Consider the following 19,256-nt stretch of genomic DNA (forward strand, 5'->3'; position numbering starts at 1 on the left):
AGTCATCATTTGACTCAAAGATACAAATAAAGGTTGGTATTTGCTGACAAGACCATTGTAGCGACGAAAATAACAGTTACTGGTGAAATGATGACTTCACACGAGACTTTTGATATCCGTGCTTCAGCAACTTGTTTGTTAATATCATGTATCAGTTTAGAAATTGCCCTATATGCACACGATAAGTGTATATTGCTACATGTACATCATAAAACTTTGTTGTATGGTTACTATCAACGTCTTTTTTTCTAGTAAAATATCAAAATACATGTATGAAACAGAAGTGTCGGACTTTGTGATATATTTTATTTCAAGCTCATTTATATATCGAGTCGACGTGTGAATGGAAGAAACCATTGTTAATTAATTGATAAAAACTCAATATCGAGTTGAAGGAGCACCAAGTGTTTCCGTCTTTTCATGCAGAAGTTTTTGAATAAATTCTGCATAAAATGAAAACAAAAAAGGTCAGAGCTGCTAAAACTAGGGTGCAATTGGTACCCATGGGATTTCCTGCTGATCTTTAGAAGACCTGATCTCCAAATATAGAGTAGATACTGATCAAGTATCTTTTAACTTCAGAATACTTGTGTGAACAATAGAATGTTTAAAATATGTTAGTTATTTTTGCAAATGACCGTAGACAATCTAAGCAAGTATTTACAGTTTCCAATGGAAAAAAACTCAAAAAAAACAGCTAACTGTCTTTGAATCAAAAAGCCTGGACCTTAATTACGCTTATTATCTGTATAGCTGTATAAAGTCTTTAAAGGTCGTTCAAAAGAAGTATAGCCTGCAATATTTAATACATGATTTGAACAGAATTGCATATAAGAGAATAAAACAAAAATCAACAGGAAAAGGAAACATTTTTTTCTCTATAATTTCCGTTTAAATTAATAATATTAAAACATATGGGAACGTAAAAAAATTAAACACTATAGAAATATTTCAAAATAAAAATCTTGTATTAAAGACCATATTTGATTTATATATAATTTATAAATAATGAGAGAAAAAGGAAGAGAGAAAGAAATCAGGCAAGTTTAATGAATACTCTTTTCATCTCCATCACCTGGTATTACTTCTGAAACTGAATAAATTACGTGTAACAGACTCGCTAACATTAAGGATCATGCGAGGAAGAGGGTAAATTAACAAACAATTGGAACTGTTGCCATGGAAATAGCAAAAACAGACATTTCATTACGTTACATAAAATGAAAGAGTGCAGAATTTCTTGAAAAGAAAATATTGGAAAAGTCTCCGATAGCCATATAAGCAAACAATACAATATGTCCTCTAGTGTGAAACGGAGATACATAATACACTTCTAGCCTTATATTTTTTCCCACACAAAAAAAAATCTGTCTAGTCATTGTCACGGAATCGTGTAGGTTATAGGGATTTGACACGGATTTGTCTTCAAAGGGGAGAAAGTGAAGCATAGATAGATTTCTTAACGAAGAAATATATGTTTAAGGAGGCTGGGGTCAACAACAAATTAACCATCAGATATAACTTCATTTACTAGATATGATACCTTAAGCTATCAACTATCATTTGGCAAAGAAAAATTTCATACATTGTAGTTTTAAAATTTGAACATTTTTGTATACCAGGTATCTTTATATGGAGCTCTTCTTCAAGAGAGATCGATATAGTCTAAAAATGGCCACAACCCCCAGCCTTTTGAATTAACAATGTTCAAAAATTAATCATATATGATATCAACAAAGATTTAATTTTTCTTTTAAATTAGAGGTACTGTGAGCGCTGAGCTAAATAAATGATACCCCTTGCCTCCCATACCATTATAATGGCAAAGTCTGTTTTGTTCTGGGAGACAAATCTGAGCGTCAGATCAAAAATGAAATAGGTTGTGCACAAAAGCATTATGTAATAAAGAATCTGTGAAAGTATCATTAAATTTCATTCTATGGTATTGGAGGAGTTGCGGATAAGAGATGGGTACCCTTCAATATTATTGACAAAATGGCAGTGTCCACCAGAAATATGTATCCGATCAAAAAGTAAAATAAGAGGTGCACTATTGCACTATGTAGCAAAGAATCTGTGAATGTCTCATTAAAATGATTCAGTGGTATAAGAAATGGGTACACTGGCGAATTTAAAGGAGGGACCCAGGGGACCTGCCCCCCCCCCTTTTGTGTCCAAAAAATACACAATATTTGATAAATCAATGCTTTGTTTAGTGTCGCTGTGGGCCCCTACCCTAACCTCAAACTGGTCGGGCCCCTCCTTTTCAATGAAGATAGGGGTAAAAGGCGAACGAAATGCCTATAGTGCGACTGATAAGTAGTGGAAAATTTAATCTGAATTATATCTAAATTTTATTTGATATTTCATCTAATATTAAAGTGTACTTAACGCAAAATCTCTACAGTTTACAAAAATCTCACAAAGACTGAAAATATTTGCCCATGAAAAGGCATACTCACACTAAAAAGAGCAAAAAACGATCATTTTCTCATATATACTTTCACATTTTTTTTTCAATATGAGTGGATCTTTGCTCCATTTTCTTTTGAAAGATAATCCTAAAAGTTTGATTTTTAGGATTAAAAAATAAATTGTACAAATTTTATTTTGTAATAAGAAAATAATGCTCGTGATAAGACCACGAACACTCTCTACGTACGAACAATTTCTAAAATGAGGCAAGCTATTGACAAACAAGTTTGATGACTGAAGAATAGTCAACATTTCAAATTTTAGGTTGATAAACATGTATATATGTACAGTGACCTTTTAAGCAAATACACCCTATAATCAAGTCGAATGCTGTCTGACGCTTGGCGTACCGGGTATCACTTGTTATGTCATTATCTCAATCAGATCCTCCTTGCTCCTTTTTGACGAGGAATGTATCATTAAAAAGAGAGCAACGAGGTTCTAATTTTAATCAGACTGGCCATCTGTATTGGGTCTATAGCATGATATTACCAAATTTACATAAATAATTTAACTTAACTGTATATTGGCTAATCCGAATTTTCTCTGTTTCTTAATTTTTTTAGGATATATTAGTTATTTTCATATGCTTCGTATATTTAACTTTTTCTTATTTTCACATATAATAAATTGTCTTTTAAATGTGCAAAATGATACAAAAACAAAAAGTTTTGATCGTGTACTAAGAGAGAAAAAAATACATTTTATGGATTTTTGGCTCAAATCTGCACTTTGATAGGAAGCGTTTAAAAGCTAATAAAGTTCTAGTTTGTTTGAAAAATCATATTTATTTGATATATTTTGAAAGTTTAGTCCCTCATTATTAATCTAACTTAATTTGAAAATTTCTCCAAGTCTTCGATTATGTAAAAATTATACCTATATTCATTGTTCTAGTATAATTTTGAGAGGCAAAAAAGAAGATATTTTCATACGCCACCATTCCGCCAAAAATATAGTCCCTGCTAGTTTTCAAACGCAGTTTATCATTTCTATTTAAAGTTGTACAATTGTGATGAGGAAAGAAAAATATGGTCTTTTAAATTCCTTACACCTCAATATATAAGACATATAAGCAAATATACTTTGAATGTTTCATCTAGTCAGAAACCAGAGAAGAATCCTACCTTAATTGCATTCTTTGTTCGATATATAATCTGCCAGTACTTAATAAAAACAATTCAAAAGAACTCGGGGGGAGGGGGGGGGGCTTACTTTTCTCCTCTTTCATCCATTTCTGGATCACCAAGAATCCCATAATCATCCAAGACCACCCTGGAAACATTGCTGTGTGAGTGCTGAGCTACAACCTGTAAAAACGGGCCGTCAAATCAAAGAATCTAGGGGTCGGTCATTATATTTAGATTCTTTTCATTCGTTTACGTAATATAATACTAGGTTTACAAAAAGAACAGCTATAAATCTTTATGATTGTATTGTAAAAAAAATATATATGCATACACTCACCTCTTAACTTTCAAAAAATATAAGCAGTCCTGGTAGAACGAAGACTGTGTCCTTTAGACAAAAATCAAAAGTTATTTGCAAGAAATGCTAAATTTCCTCAAGAGAAATCCTCGAAATGTTTGTATGTAGATGCATAGACTACACAACACAAACAGTATGACTTATATGTATTATGACGTCACAATGTAAATTTAAGATTTGAGAAGATTAAAACCCTATCCGTCTCAATTCCGGATTTTTAAAAAATTTCTTTTGTAAATTATACCTTATGTAAAATATATTTTATACAGTTTATAAGCAATGGTTTAACTTTATCTGTCAAGTTAAAACACGCATATTTATGATGAAGCATGTCCACCAGAGTTATCTCACATGGCAAATTATTTGGCAATTTTAAGGTACATGCACAAAAACTGTGCGTGTGAAATTTGTGTACAAAAGTTTATACATGTATTATAATCAAACTTGAATTCCTTGTCATCGTTTATCAATATCATGCAATATGTTAAGCAAAAATACAATTATTTTTTTTTTTAAATTAGTTAAATTTCTTAAGAAAACTGAACAATTTTTAGCGAGTTTACTTAGGGTTGTATAAAAGGGGGGTCCTCAGAAAAAAAATTAAGAAGCTGTATATATATTGGTACCTTTGTTTCAATTGTTTATTAAGTAATTGCGTCTCATCGACATTGTTTATCAATCACACAGGGACGTCACCATTTGCCTATACAATGTAGATAGCTTAATATCTAAACTTGTACTTGAACTATGACTTTAAGGAGGCTGGGGGTCAATAAAATATACATTTTTTGGCTTACAAAAACATGGAGCGCAGAAAACCCACTTTTATGACAAAACATTCACATCTTTCCGAGAAATACTTAAAGTCTTTTAAGTAAAGGGTCATATCAAAACATGATTTAAATGCCGAAAATCATTATGAGGCATAGTAGCATAGTGGTTAGCGCGTTAGTCCCAAAGCAGTATGATAGTCATACGTCGGATTTTTATTGCATTGGCTCGAATTCCACGGATATCATCTTATATTTTTATAAAAGAAAATTTTTTACGAGATTTTTTTCTCTCAGAAAAGGTTTTTTCCCCTCATGATTTCATAAATTTTAATAATGACAAGCAAATTCAAAGAATTGTGGTCCCCCCGCTTTCGGTGTCATTTTGGGTGATATGTCATTTTTTATTATGACATTTTATGTCAAAATATAAACGCCCTATCATAAGTCATCTATTTAGAAATTATCTGTGAACTCTAAGGTCAAGGTCAAAGGGTTAACGTTCTTGTATCCAATGAAAAGTCTTCTCAAAAGAATTACATATATGAAGTATGAAAGCCCTAGCCCTTACCATTCAAAAGTAATGGTCAAAAAGTTTTCTCATAATTACAAAAAAAACCCCAAGGTCAAGGTCAAAAGGTCAAGGTTGTTGGTATCAAATGAAAGGTCTTGCCACAAAGAATACATATGTGAAATACAAAAGTCCTGGTATCTACTGTTCAAAAGTTGTGGCCAAGGTCAAAGTTTTTGAAAAGAAGGTCAAACTCAAATGTCAAGGTCATGAGGGCCAAGGTTTTTGGTATTCAATGAAAGGTCTTCTCTCAAGAATTATTTATATGAAGTATGAAAGCCCTAGCCATTACCTTTCAGAAGTTATGGTCAAGGTTAAAGTTTTCTCATAAGTACGGAAATCTGAAAGGTCAAGGTCAAAAGGTCAAAGTTGTTGGTATCCAATACACGGAATATTTGGATATCATTTCACATAAAATATGTCAATCGAGGTACAAGTACATGAGTGAAAATTTTCAATGCTACCCTCGACTTCATGCAGTATTTATATGATAGTAAAAATGGTCGCAAATATTTTGACATTTCATTGATCTTTTTTGAACGCTCAGTAGAATATTGGAAATGTTAGACTTTTAGCATATATTGATATAGAAAACATTTTTTAAAAGTTTAACAAAGTAATTTTTGATAAAAATGTATTGTTTAAGGTTATATTATCAATAATTGTTACAACCCCTTTAGTTTAACCTGTCTAATATTTAATTATGACTAATGCTGATATCATCCATGCAGTCACGGTTTTTATATTCGTACAAAATTAAATGCGTTTACCTGAATATTTTATTAATTATATCCCCGCTTGAAAAGTGGGACGGTATATATACATGCATAGTAATCGGGATGTCCGTCTGTCTATTAATTACGCTTTGCGGTACCCAACTCTTATCTGCAACTCCTCTCATACATGTACCACTGACTGAAATTTGATGAGACTTTGAAAGAATCTATATTACATATTACCCTTGTGCAAGTACTATAATACTTGTTGATCCAACACATTTTTTGGGTTTCCCATAGCACAACATGGACACTGCCAATGTATTCATATGGGAGGCGGGTGTATCATTTAGTGAGCTATAACAGTAATAAATATCGTAAAATTTTTCGTCAAAATGGGAACTAATTGCAGCAGTTTCAAAAGATATTTTTATCAGTCTATAAGATGATACTATTCCTACTAATTATTTAAGGAATTATTTGGAAGATTTACATAGGTGAGTGGTAACCATGGGTAATTTTTTTCTACTTTGTTCTAAGAAGAAACAGAAAAAACCAATTTGTCATTAAACTTAGTACATGTATGGGGAAAACATTAAATTACTTTCACGAGTTACAGCACTTTGCTGATCGTTCTTGGCTATTCAGTTTGTCGTTGATCAAGAAGCCCTTTGCTCTTCAGTTAAATTCTTAGTTTGCGATGTATAAGAGACGATCTAGAAAGTAAGTATTGGTTTATTCAGGAATATATAATAATAATTAAAAACGGAAAAATATTTTTAACAACACATTTCTAGAATTACAAAATTTTACCCCTACTTTCGTTTTGTGAATGGTTGCTAGGCTGTGATAAACTAAATTGCTTTGAAGATGAAAGAAAGTTGAATTTTTTCCCACATGCAATAAAGCATTCCTGAAACTTTTCAAAAATAATATCAGTCCTAAATACCACATATCGGGCTTTTTTTCGTCTATCGGATATACAACCTTGAATGCAGGCATCTGAATATAAAGTGTATCGTTTTTGAAGGGACAGCCAAAAAAAAATGGCAACCTACCTGAAGGAAACTAGAGGTACTGTGAGCAGTGAGCTTACTAAATCATACCCTGCCTCCTATATGAGTATAATGGCATTGTCCATATTTTGCTATGGGAAACCTAAAATATGTTTTGGATCAAAAAATTTAAAAAAAAAGGTCACAATGGCAATATGTGATAAAGATTCTGTGAAAGTTTCTGCCAAATTTTATTCAGTGGTATGAGAGGAGTTGCGGATAAGAGATGATTACCAAAAAGCGTAACAGACAGACGGACGGACGGATAACCGATTACTATATACCCTCCCGCTTTCAACAATTTATTACGCTTTGGAAATAATCAATACTTTCGTTTACTTTTGATTTTAAATACTGTACGTCTACATAATTTTGGCTTATTCAAAATTTACCGCAATCAATGGATATGGAGTTGTTTGCGTAATCATGAATTAGCGGTACACATGTTCGTTCCTTATATTCTATTGAATTCTTAGCAGTATTCATGAATTAGCGCATCATTAGCGCCAAAGCCGCTATAATACGAAGCTCGCTAATTTAAGTACACGTACGGTATATTAGATCTGATAAAAGGGAGGCACCCACTCTTAATCTACCTTGAATAAACGACGGGGACTTGGGTTTTGATCTATATCCCTTAGGTATAATTATGCTTTATCAAGGTCTGTGTATCAGACCTGTTGTTTGTATGTCTCACTGCTCGCTCTTAGTATCAATTTCACCTATTGATGATCTAGTCATGTGGATAGATCTCACTGCTTGTGTTCGGTCAGAGATTTTGATTGGCTTAAATCTGTTTCTAAAATAACATCATGAAATATCGCTATGCTTTTTTGGAAAATGAGATGTAAGGCCATCTTTAAGATAATGTTTGCTTGCCCTCTTTCGACTCAGGGTAAAATTATTGGGTTGGTACATGTATAGGTACCGTAGGTGGAAAATCTTTTTCTGTCACTAAAAATTTCAACCTATTTTTAGGGAATAAAAGGAATAAAAAGAAAAATCCTATTCAGGAATATTAAAAAAATCTTGAGTCGGGCAATTTTTAGTCAGTGGGTCGGGAGAGGGCAACCAAACAATTTTTAGGTGACCTATTGCTATCCGTTTTCGTCCGGCGGTGTGCGTAGTCTGCCGTGTGTTAACATTTGAACAATTTTAGCTTCTTCTCTGCAACCCCTGAACCAATTTCAATCAATTCTGGCAGAAAGCGTCTATGGGTGAAGGGAAACGAAAATTGTGAATGTCGTAGTCCTTGCCCCCCCCCCCCCCGGGACTAAAGGGGTTGGACCAAAACCGCTAAAATTAATGCAATCTTTAAAAATCTTCTGTCATGGTTGTAATCAACATGTAATCGTCTACCAAAATTGTGAAATTAATGACACCAGGGTCAGGAGTTCTAGTACTAGGGCGAGGCTAAATAGGTTATCTAGTGAAAAATGCATTATTTCTTTGAAAATCTTCTTGTCTGCTCCTGGGTATTAAATTAACTAACTAAGCACAAAGTTATGTTGAATAGGGCTGCCTCTTTGAAAATTGTGAATTTCATTGCCCCAAGGTCAGGGGTTCTAGTGTTAGGGCGGGGCTCTATTGATTTTATAGTAAAAATGCATAAATTCTTTTAAAATCTTCTTCTCTGCTCCTGGGTATTAAACAAACAAACCAACATAGTTATGATGACCAAGATCTCTTTCAAAATTGTGAATTTTATGGTCCCTGGATCGGGGGATCCTGGTGTTAGGGTAGGGCTCAATTTATATACCTCTTTCAAAATTGTAAATTTTATGGCCCCTGAGTCAGGGGCTCTATTGATTATATAGTGAAAATACATTCTTGAAAAATATTCTTCTCTGCTCCTGGGTATTAAACAAACTAACCAAGTACATGACAGTGTTGAATAAGGCTGCCTCTTTCAAAATTGTGAATTTCATAGCCCCAAGGTCAAGGGTTTAAGTGTTAGGGCGGGGCTCTATTGATTATATAGTAAAATGCATTAATTCTTTGAAAATCTTCTCCTTTTCCCCTGGGAATTTAATCAATAAATTATTAACATATGAGATAGAACGATTCTTCCCAATTTGTAAATTTCAGGGCCCCTGGGTCAGGGGTTCTAGTGTTAGGGTGGAGCTCTAATGATTAATTAGTGAAAATATTTTCCTTTGCTCCTGGGTATTATGCCAATGATCTAAATACATATTTATGATGAAGAACAGTGCCTCTTCCAAATGGTCAATTTTAGGGCCCCTGCGTCAGGGTTTCGGGGGCCTTAGTCTGAAAATATATAATTCATAAATTAATGCTTTGAAATCTGATTAGCTCACCTCAACGAAGTTGGGGGAGCTTATGTAATACCCTCGGCGTCCCCGTCGGCGTCGGTGTCTCCGTCCCAGGTTAAGTTTTTTGGAGCAGTTTTCTTTTAAAGTACTTCTATGTCTTATATTGATTAGACATGCATGGAAGATGCTTCTAGTGTGTTTCATTGTACCAGTCAAAGTTTCAGATGCTGCAATTTCATCAAAGGAATGACCAGGTTAAGGTTTTTGGAGCAGGTAACATTTTTGGTGCAGTTTTTGGTGTCGGTGTCATTTACAAGGAACTATAAGCCCTATGTTGACCAAACTTGCATGGACGATACATCTAAGAATGCATACTTCCGGGCTTGATTCGGATGCTGAATCTGACCTACATTTTCCGATTGAGTGAACAGGTGAATGTTTTTGGTGCAGGTTTCATTTACAAGTAACTATAAGTCCTATGTTGACCAAACTTGCATGGATGCTACATCTAAGGATGCACACTACCAGACTTGCTTTGGATGCTGAATCTGACCTACATTTTCCGGTTGAGTGAACAGGTTAAAGTTTTAGGTGCAGGTCTCATTTCCAAGTAACTATGAGCACTATAATGACCAAACTTGCATGGATGATACATCTAAGGATGCATACTACAAGGCTTGCTTGGGATGCTGAATCTGACCTACATTTTCCGGTTGAGTGAACAGGTTAAAGTTTTTGGTGCAGGTCTCATTTCCAAGATACTTTGAGCCCTATTATGACCAAACTTGCATGGATGGTACATCTAAGGATGCATACTACCAGACTCACTTCAAATGCTGGATCTGACCTACATTTTCCGGTTGAGTGAACAGGTTAAAGTTTTAGGTGCAGTTTTTATTTCCAAGATACTTGAAGCCCTATTATGACCAAACTTGCATGGATGGTACATCTAAGGATGCATACTACCAGACTTACTTCGGATGCTGAATCTGACCTACATTTTCCGGTTGAGTGAACAGGTTAAAGTTTTTGGTGCAGGTTTCATTTCCAAGTAACTATGAGCCTTATAATGAGCAAACTTGCATGGACGATACATCTTAGGATCCGCACTAATGGACTTGCTTCGGATGCTGAATTAGACATACATTTTTCAGATAATGGACCAGGTAAAAATTATGGATGCAGTTCTATTACCAAAACACTATAAGGCTTATATAACATTGTATAAACCAAACTTGCACAAATGATGCATCAAGGGATGAAAACTCTCAAATTTGCTTCAGATGCTGGATTTTAATTACATTTTCATGAAAAAGAACTAGTTAGAAGTTTTTATATAGCTCTATTTCAAAGTATCAGATCAAAATTGCATAAATATTTTCATTTTGGGCTGTACACTTATTTTTGGTGAATTGTGTGACTTTGCCTTACTTAAAGACAACATTCGTTGAGGTGAGCTCTGTAATCTCTGATTACCTATGTTTTTTGATATCAAGGTACTCCGATCCTCAGGTTTATAAAATTAGCAGTTAAGTAATCCAAAATACTCATAAAAGTACCTCAGAATCCACAAAGTTAATATGTAATATGTAATTTTATCCACAGTATTTCTTTAAAGATTAATGTTAATCATATTATATAGGGAAAATTGTCAAATCTCCAATATTTTTGCAGAAAATTGAAATATATGCAGTGCATTTTCTATTTGAATTTTGATCAACAAATATATATTAGGTTAAAAAACGATAGGTATTCAGGTATTCAGAGAAATTGTCATGATTTTTATACTTTTTTGGTATTTTTTGTCTTCTATTTCCGTCATGTATTCTATAATATATATAGTGTAAAAGGCTTTTACTATCATTGCAAGACATCACAAATCACTTTTATTTCATATCATGCTAGTAAGCATTGGTATCTAAGGCTGGATTCAAGACGATCTATTTTTTAAAAACTTTATTAATATTTTTCCTTTTATAAAACCTTTTCTAAGACTTCCGAAAACCTTTAATCTTATAAAGATGAATAAAATGAAAATTGTTGCATGAAAAGGGTGTACAACTGGTGGTTATAAAATGCAAAAGCAATTTCTCTTTGTTACTCTGATCTACCTCTGGGTATAAAGTAATCAAAGTAAGCATGCTAAGTGTAATTATGATAAACAAATTGTGAATTTCATGTCTTTTGGTCAAAAACACAAACCAAATTCAATTGTTGGAAAGTTGTTACATGATACTCAGGTGACCTATAAATAATGCCAACATAGCTAAACTAGAAGTACTGCGAGCAATGAGCTCACTAAAAGATACCCCCGCCTCCTATATGGTTATAATGGCAAAGTCCATGTTTCGCTGTGGCCAGGAAACCCAAATTACCTGTCGGATCGAAAAGTAAAATAGGAGCTGCACAATGGCAATACCGGTGTTTAATAAAGATTCTGTTAAAGTTTCGTTAAATTTCACTCAGTAGTATAAGACGAGTTGCGGATAAGAGATAGGTACCCCAAAGCTTAACAGACAGACGGACGGACGGACATACCGATTAAAGTATACCCTCCCAATATTCAAGCGGGGGGTATAATGAGACCCCCGCCTCCTATATTAATATAATGACCATGTCCATGTAATAAAGACAAGCATGCCACATATGGTTGTGTACATAAATTATCGAAGAAGACACTGGAAATAAACAGTTTGCCAGTGTATTCCCTTTGAAAGTGTTAATGAGTGCGATTCTGGGGAAAGGGGTCATCCGTGTAATTCGGAGTTGGATATACCTTGTGTTATCATTATGGGTTGAAAAATTATATTACAGAAACAAGTGCCTTTGCTCTAAATTTATTGGGATCTGACACATCACCTTTCTTTTGCACGGGAATAATAATATACTAACACCGCGGGAATAATAATATACTAACACCATGTATATGTATAAGGAAAGATACCCCTTTTAAAATTAAAAGTTGACACTAAAATAGCATTACCTGAACTATTGCAAAAATTACATAGTGTAATTTTTTACAGGAATGAGTTGGACATTGGGTTTGCACAGCATTATGTTGAATGCACCGTCTGTGACTCCAACGCTCAGTTTCATTGTAACACCTGTAAAGTTAACCTCTGTGAAGAATGTGAAAATCAACATCAGAGAAACCTACATGACGTAGTCCCATACAGCCAGCGGGAGAAATCAAAATCAAAACAGGAGCGTTGCAGAGATCATCCTGACAAAATGTATGAAGCCTGTTGTGAATATTGTGAGATGATGCCTGTATGCATGAAGTGCGTGAAGGACCTCCATATTGGCCATCAGTTAACAGACATAGAAGATGCTTTCAAATCCAAACTGAAAGAATTTATGGATCTGGTCAATCAAGTAAGAGAAGTAACTCTCACAGAAAGTTCAGATTTATTAACAAAAATTAAACAAAATAAAACAATATGCATAGATGAGATTTCAACCATACGATCCGATTTGAATTCCACAGCAGAGGATATCAAACGCCTTGTTGACGTGATACTTAATGAGAAAAATGAAATTTTGACGGACATTGAAGAATCCTTGATGCTTGAGTTGCATAATGAAGAAAAGAAAATAACGGATTTCATTTCTAAAGTAGAGAGCGTTCTTGAGGAAAATGAAGCCATAAGATCAACTGAAATGCAAGCAGAATTCATAATGACGCAAAATGAAAGAATTGAGGCCATAAACAGACTCATGGATATTCCAGAGATATCAGAGGTTTCTGTTCCAATATTTCAACCAGGTACTTTCGGAAAAGAAGACATTGAAGAGTTATTTGGGGATATAAATGAGCAAGTTGAAGATGGAAGGCCTCCGATTCCACCAAGGCCTCCGACTCCACCAAGGCCTCGGAGTCCACCAAGTCCTCCGACTTCAGCAATGTCCACTTTGACTATAGGTGATATACTTTTTCGTCGCAGCGAGAAAAAGACAAAGGTATTTTTACAAAAATCTTACAGCTAAATACGACTTGTAAAAGTAAGCATATACCATATTTTTCTATCTTTGATATAAGCTTGAGGGTATACCCTTTTCATTAGTTACACCTGGCAGCTTTACACTTGATTTGTAGTTACAAAATTTAATTTATCTCAGAAAAGTGTAACGCAAACAAATGGTAACTTGAAATTAATTTTATTAAAGTGTGGCGATATTATGGGCACGGCTGTTATTTAGTTTCAAATGCAAAACAAACAATATCATATGGGGAATGGGCAGCCAAGACAAGAGCATGCCCCAATCAAATGCACAAACAACATTCAACATCAAAGCAAATCATATATCAAGGTCATTACCAAAGGTCAAAGTTCATATAGTGGTAAGTCAAAGTTCATACAACATCAAAAGTTCAAAGTTCACAACATCAAAGTTCAAAGTTCACCATATATATATATAGAAAGCATTGACCCTGGGAGGTGCAGAGGTAAAAGCTTACAATATAATTACCAAAATGCCGCTTATACGCCAGAGGTGTTATTTACGATATATTTATTACGAATTACATGCCGCTTATGTGCCTTCTTTACTTGTCGTTTATATATCAGTCACTGTTTAGGAAACATTGGCCCTGGGAGGAGCAGTGGCCAAGGTTTGCGAAAAGTTCATCTAAGTTGGTCTCCAGGTAGACTTTTTCTTGTAACAGCCGTACCATTTGATATTAAGTGATCCTTTTGTAGGACAGCTGCAATAGAAAGAAAAACACAGCGCAAAAATCTATTCGAATAAGGGTTGGGTGAGGAGGGTATTTTTCTAAATATCTAAATTTGCAAAAAATTATCCTTTAAAATTGCACCAACCTCATTCATATAGTCTGTGAATGAAAAAGGATTAACGGAATTTGACTCAGGGGGAATAACTCTCATTGATTATAGGGATTATAGGCGGATCTATGGATTTTGTAATATGGGAAATTAACACTTTCTTCGATAAAAGCCTCCAATTCGAATAGAATTGGATGTGATATTATCTCAGAAAAGTGTAACGCAAACAAATGGTAACTTGAAATTAATTTTATTAAAGTGTGGCGATATTATGGGCACGGCTGTTATTTAGTTTCAAATGCAAAACAAACAATATCATATGGGGAATGGGCAGCCAAGACAAGAGCATGCCCCAATCAAATGCACAAACAACATTCAACATCAAAGCAAATCATATATCAAGGTCATTACCAAAGGTCAAAGTTCATATAGTGGTAAGTCAAAGTTCATACAACATCAAAAGTTCAAAGTTCACAACATCAAAGTTCAAAGTTCACCATATATATATATAGAAAGCATTGACCCTGGGAGGTGCAGAGGTCAAAGCTTACAATATAATTACCAAAATGCCGCTTATACGCCACAAGTTCCCTGAGATGAGGATCAGAATGAAACTCATCCAGGGAACTCCGCCACCATGGTGGGGGTAGAGCGGCATATACGAACAGCCGTACCCAGGACCCTTGCTAATTGGGAAAGCAGGATTGACCATGGGCAACGATAGCCTCAAGTCCCCCCTGGAGAGAGTTTAGAAAAATGTTATTCCCCAACGAGGATAAGTGTACCCCATCCTGTAAAAATAAAGCTGGATCAGGTTTAATGTCTGAATGGCGAATTATTGCGCCCCCAGATTGCAAGACAATTGCAGCTATACCAGAATTAACCCGTTTGCGTGCATTTTCCATAGCTTTTAAATTTGCTGAATAGCGCCATTGGGGACGCGGAAGTATAAATGACCATATAATCCTACTGTTTCGAAAGTGATTCCTTAGAAATAAAACCAACTGCTTTGCAACCACCCTTATTTTTCTGATCGATACATTGCCCAAGTCATTCCCCCCACAATGCATAAGGATGAAATTAGGTACAGGGCCCACCTTTCCAAGAGTTCTAATCTTTTGTTTAGTTTTACTTAACTGGAGGCCACTATAACCCTGCCACCACAGTGAGATGTGTTTTCTTTCTAATGTCAAATTTGTACCACCTGGTCTTAATACAGCTTCCAAAAAGGCGTGCTTGATTATTGATGAACCCACCAACCATATTGTCTGTATATCTAAAATTAGATTAAAACTTTGGTATGCGAATGTAGGATTTGCAAGAATCAGATTTCCAACGACCAGATCTCTGAATGTCATGAGTTGAAAATCCTTTTAACGCGAGATCAGTACTCGCGCCGATACGAAAAGAGTGAGATTTGTATCCTGAGATACCAGGCAAATTTAGGTGCTTTACTGCCTTACAAAGTACCCCCGTAAATTGATATCGTGTGAGTGGGGATAAATCGAAGTGTCGAAATAATGTACCTGAACCCTCTGGACGGATGCTGACGTATTTAGTAATGAGCTGATATGGACATGCTACACCACCCTGCTTATCTATTTGAAGTACTGTGCCTTTACCTAACTGGTCCGTTTTCGAATACCGGATAGTCAGTAAGAGAGATTGCGTTTCGTGATTAATGGACAAATTGTCGAATTGAATTGTGTTTTGTTGATCACCTTCTCTTGTATTAACTGTTAATTCGCCAACTCTTAAAAATCCATGAAATGCCAGGGAAAATGCAGCCGAGAAAAGAGCTGTTTCAAAAGCATTGGTACATATTATGGGCAGAACTTGAATAATATTTAGCAAAATTGTTTTCGTTATTGGCAGTCTAGTATCTACTTTATGTCTCAAACGTTTCATGCCCTGCAATAACTTTGTAACCAAGAACTCTGGGGTTGGATCGTGAACACTCTGCAATTTACAATAAAATGAAATGGCAGACAAGTATGACCTCACGGTACCATATGCGAGGCCGGATGATGATGAATGCAAAACGAATTGCACGACTGAGTTTAATGTAGGGGGCCATGGCGTGCAATCAATGAGTCTACATACTTTGTAATATGCTGCCATTCCAGCCCGATGAGATTTATGTGTGTTTTCAGATACTGAGGCGTCTAAAAGTTTAGCAAACTCAGGCTGGAGATGATGTTGCGGAAAGATAGGGGCACTGGGCAAGGGTGTTCCCTGGCATGTGGAGCTGCTTGTCGGAATCTGGCCCACTGCTTACGAGAAATTGAATCAGCAACTACATTGTCTTTACTTGGTATGTAAACTGCACGAAACAGAATATTATAATTCATAGAAGCAAGGACAAATGGTCTAAGTAGTTTCATGACCCGCTCTGATTTAGAAGTGAGTTTATTTATTATAGCGACTACAGCTTGATTGTCTATATGGAGAATGATCTTTTTATTAGCGAGTTTGTTACCCCATAAATAGACGGCCAAGACCACCGGAACTAACTCTAAAAAGGTCATGTCTTTAAGTAGGTCATTGGACGCCCAGGTCTCTGGCCAAGGGTAAAAACACCATTCCCCTTTGAAATAAGCACCACATCCCAAGTAAGACGAACCGGAACTATCTGTGTAAAAATTAATGTTGTTGTCTGACGTCCACTCAATATCTAAAAAATACACAGTCCCATTAAATGATTCAAGAAAATTAATCCACATGTACAAGTCCTGTCGCATTGATTGAGTTATCCTTATGTGATAATGTAATTCTGAAACTCCTATTGTAGCATTATAAAGCCGACGCAGAAATGCCCTACCTGGTCTTATGGCTCTTGTAAAGAAATTCAGTTTACCTAAAACAGATTGTAATTGTTGGAGTGTCATCTTGCGTTGAACAACGAGATGGTGTAAAATACCCTGTAGCTCTAAGCATTTTGAATTGGGGATCTTAACTAGCATATGATAAGTATCTATCTCAAAACCTAAAAATGTCATAACCATAGTAGGGCCTTCAGATTTGTCCTCGGCAATAGGAACACCTATATCATCGCAGACGTCTTGAAAATTCGACATAAGATCTTGACAGGAATGGGCATCCCTCCCAGCAAATATAAAATCATCTAGATAATGATCCATTGTTGATGTTTTAGAGCGCTGTATCGTAGCCCACTGCAAAATTGTAGAAAAATCCTCGAAAACCTTACACGAAATGGAGCACCCCATAGGTAAACATTTGTCTATGAAATAATTACCCTGAAATTTAAAACCCAGGAGATCAAAATCGCCGGGAAATATTGGAAGAAGTCGAAATGCGGATTTTATATCTCGCTTACCTATGAAAGCCCCCTTCCCTAATTTAGCAATCATCTGAATCACTGAATCAAAGGATGAATATTGTACAGCAGTTTCACAAGGATCTATGTATGAATTTACACTACTAAACTTCGGGAAAGAGAGGTGCGTTATTAGACGCCAGCCCAAATTATCCCCCTTCGGCACTAGCCCAATTGGAGATAACCTAAGATTAGAAATTGGTATTTTCGTGAAAGGACCCTGTATCCTCCCCATTTCAATTTCTTTATCGATTTTCTCTTTAAGTTCATTAGGATGATCGTCCGCGGATTTCAAATTATTACATTGAATTGGTAATCTAGGCCCATGATAATGAAGTTTAAACCCTTGAGAGAACCCTTGGATTAGGCGATTTGCTATGATTCTGTTAGGATAGTGGACGAGACATTTTTTAAGGGCGTGTACATTAATAGGCGTTGAACCTAGACGCCATAGATTGCGGGGTGCGGAATCTTGGTCTTGAGTAGGTGGGGCGCTGGGTGTTGCTGCTGGAATACCCCCTATAATTGGTATTTGCATTGGTTGAATACCCCTTATAGTTGGTATTTGCATTGGTGGTTTGTGGACGAAAACTTGACTGTCCATAGAATTGACCACTTGAATTTTGTTGGCGAAATATTTGTGCGGACCCAGTGTTTGAGGCTTGTGTAAGGCAATGTATCTGTGGATGGTTACTACCACATCGAATACAACTGTGTTTATACATGCATGGGAATTTGTCACAAGATCCCTTGTAATTGAAATTGAAGCATTTATCATTATTGGTTTTGGGTGCATTTGTTACGTTATAAGCGGGCCCAGAATGCATATACATCAACCATAATTCCGAGTCAATTTCACCCCAAGAAGACACAGGATTTTGCTCTTTGCGCAGCCTAAACTGCGTATCATATTCTTTCCAAGATATAGCCCCCCTGCTAACACCCATTCTTACGGTCTGTATGTACTTAAGTAGGTCAAGAGTCTTGGCGGGATGTGCACTCAAGTACACACTTGCAAATATGAGCATAAGGTCAGTCCATTGCTCAATATTTTCTACCTTTTTTGGGTTGGCATCTTTATAAATTATCTCACCCATACTATTCATAACTAATTTCTTTTCATCAGACCCTGATTTTGGTGTTACCAATGTGGCCAAATCAATATACTGCCCACTAATAATACGTTGTTTGACTGTGCTAGAAACATTCATACCAATCATATGTATTGATGGGACAGGAGCAGGGGTGGTACCAACATCTGTTGGAGTTGAGATTGTTGCTCCAGAGGTGGTCGGTGCAAAGGATGGCCCTGCACTTGTCGTCAACATGGGTTGCGCTTCCCCCACAACGGAAGTTGATGGAGCCTGGGTCGGTGGTATTGGTACATGTACTGGACATCCTGCCGACGCCGTCGACGAGTACGTCTGGGAATTCACAGACACCGTAGCCTGACTACCACTTGGCTGCTGTGTGGCAGTCGCTGCTGGTTGAGCCATTCTACGCTTCTTAGCTCTCGGTGGCATCGTGTTCAGAAAAGAAAAGAAAATTCTTTATTTATATATATATATATATATTATTTTTTATATTTGTAAGAAGAAATTTAAATTAATTATCTCCTCATTCTCACATGCTTTATTATTTCTTTTTATAAAGTTAGCCTAATTTTTTATTTATTTATTTATTTATTTATTATTATTATTTTTTTATTATTATTATTAATATTATTTTTATTTATTTATTTTATTTTTTTTTTATCTCCCCTTGGTATGGAAATCTGAAACGTGTCG

General features: G+C 35.6%; 3 protein-coding genes across 3 annotated transcripts; 1 reads left to right on the plus strand and 2 right to left on the minus strand.

Moving 5' to 3' along the window:
* The first annotated feature begins 11,679 nt into the window (after positions 1-11,679).
* Positions 11,680-14,286, plus strand: LOC134246868 (E3 ubiquitin-protein ligase TRIM45-like). Its single transcript, XM_062729214.1, has 3 exons — positions 11,680-11,738; positions 12,372-13,308; positions 14,182-14,286. The coding sequence occupies exons 1-3, from the start codon at positions 11,680-11,682 to the stop codon at positions 14,284-14,286; spliced, it is 1,101 nt and encodes a 366-aa protein (XP_062585198.1).
* Positions 14,287-14,365: 79 nt separating this feature from the next.
* Positions 14,366-15,490, minus strand: LOC134246866 (uncharacterized). The gene has a single exon (XM_062729211.1). The coding sequence runs from the start codon at positions 15,488-15,490 to the stop codon at positions 14,819-14,821; it is 672 nt and encodes a 223-aa protein (XP_062585195.1). The 3' UTR covers positions 14,366-14,818.
* Positions 15,491-17,894: 2,404 nt separating this feature from the next.
* Positions 17,895-19,035, minus strand: LOC134246867 (uncharacterized). The gene has a single exon (XM_062729213.1). It carries the CDS (start codon positions 18,990-18,992, stop codon positions 17,895-17,897), a length of 1,098 nt encoding a protein of 365 aa, XP_062585197.1. The 5' UTR covers positions 18,993-19,035.
* Between the last annotated feature and the right edge of the window lie 221 nt (positions 19,036-19,256).

The sequence above is a fragment of the Saccostrea cucullata genome, unplaced genomic scaffold, assembly GCF_032062105.1.
Source record: "Saccostrea cucullata isolate Sc308-1 unplaced genomic scaffold, CSIRO_AGI_Scuc_v1 ctg2348, whole genome shotgun sequence".
Taxonomy (NCBI): domain Eukaryota; kingdom Metazoa; phylum Mollusca; class Bivalvia; order Ostreida; family Ostreidae; genus Saccostrea; species Saccostrea cuccullata.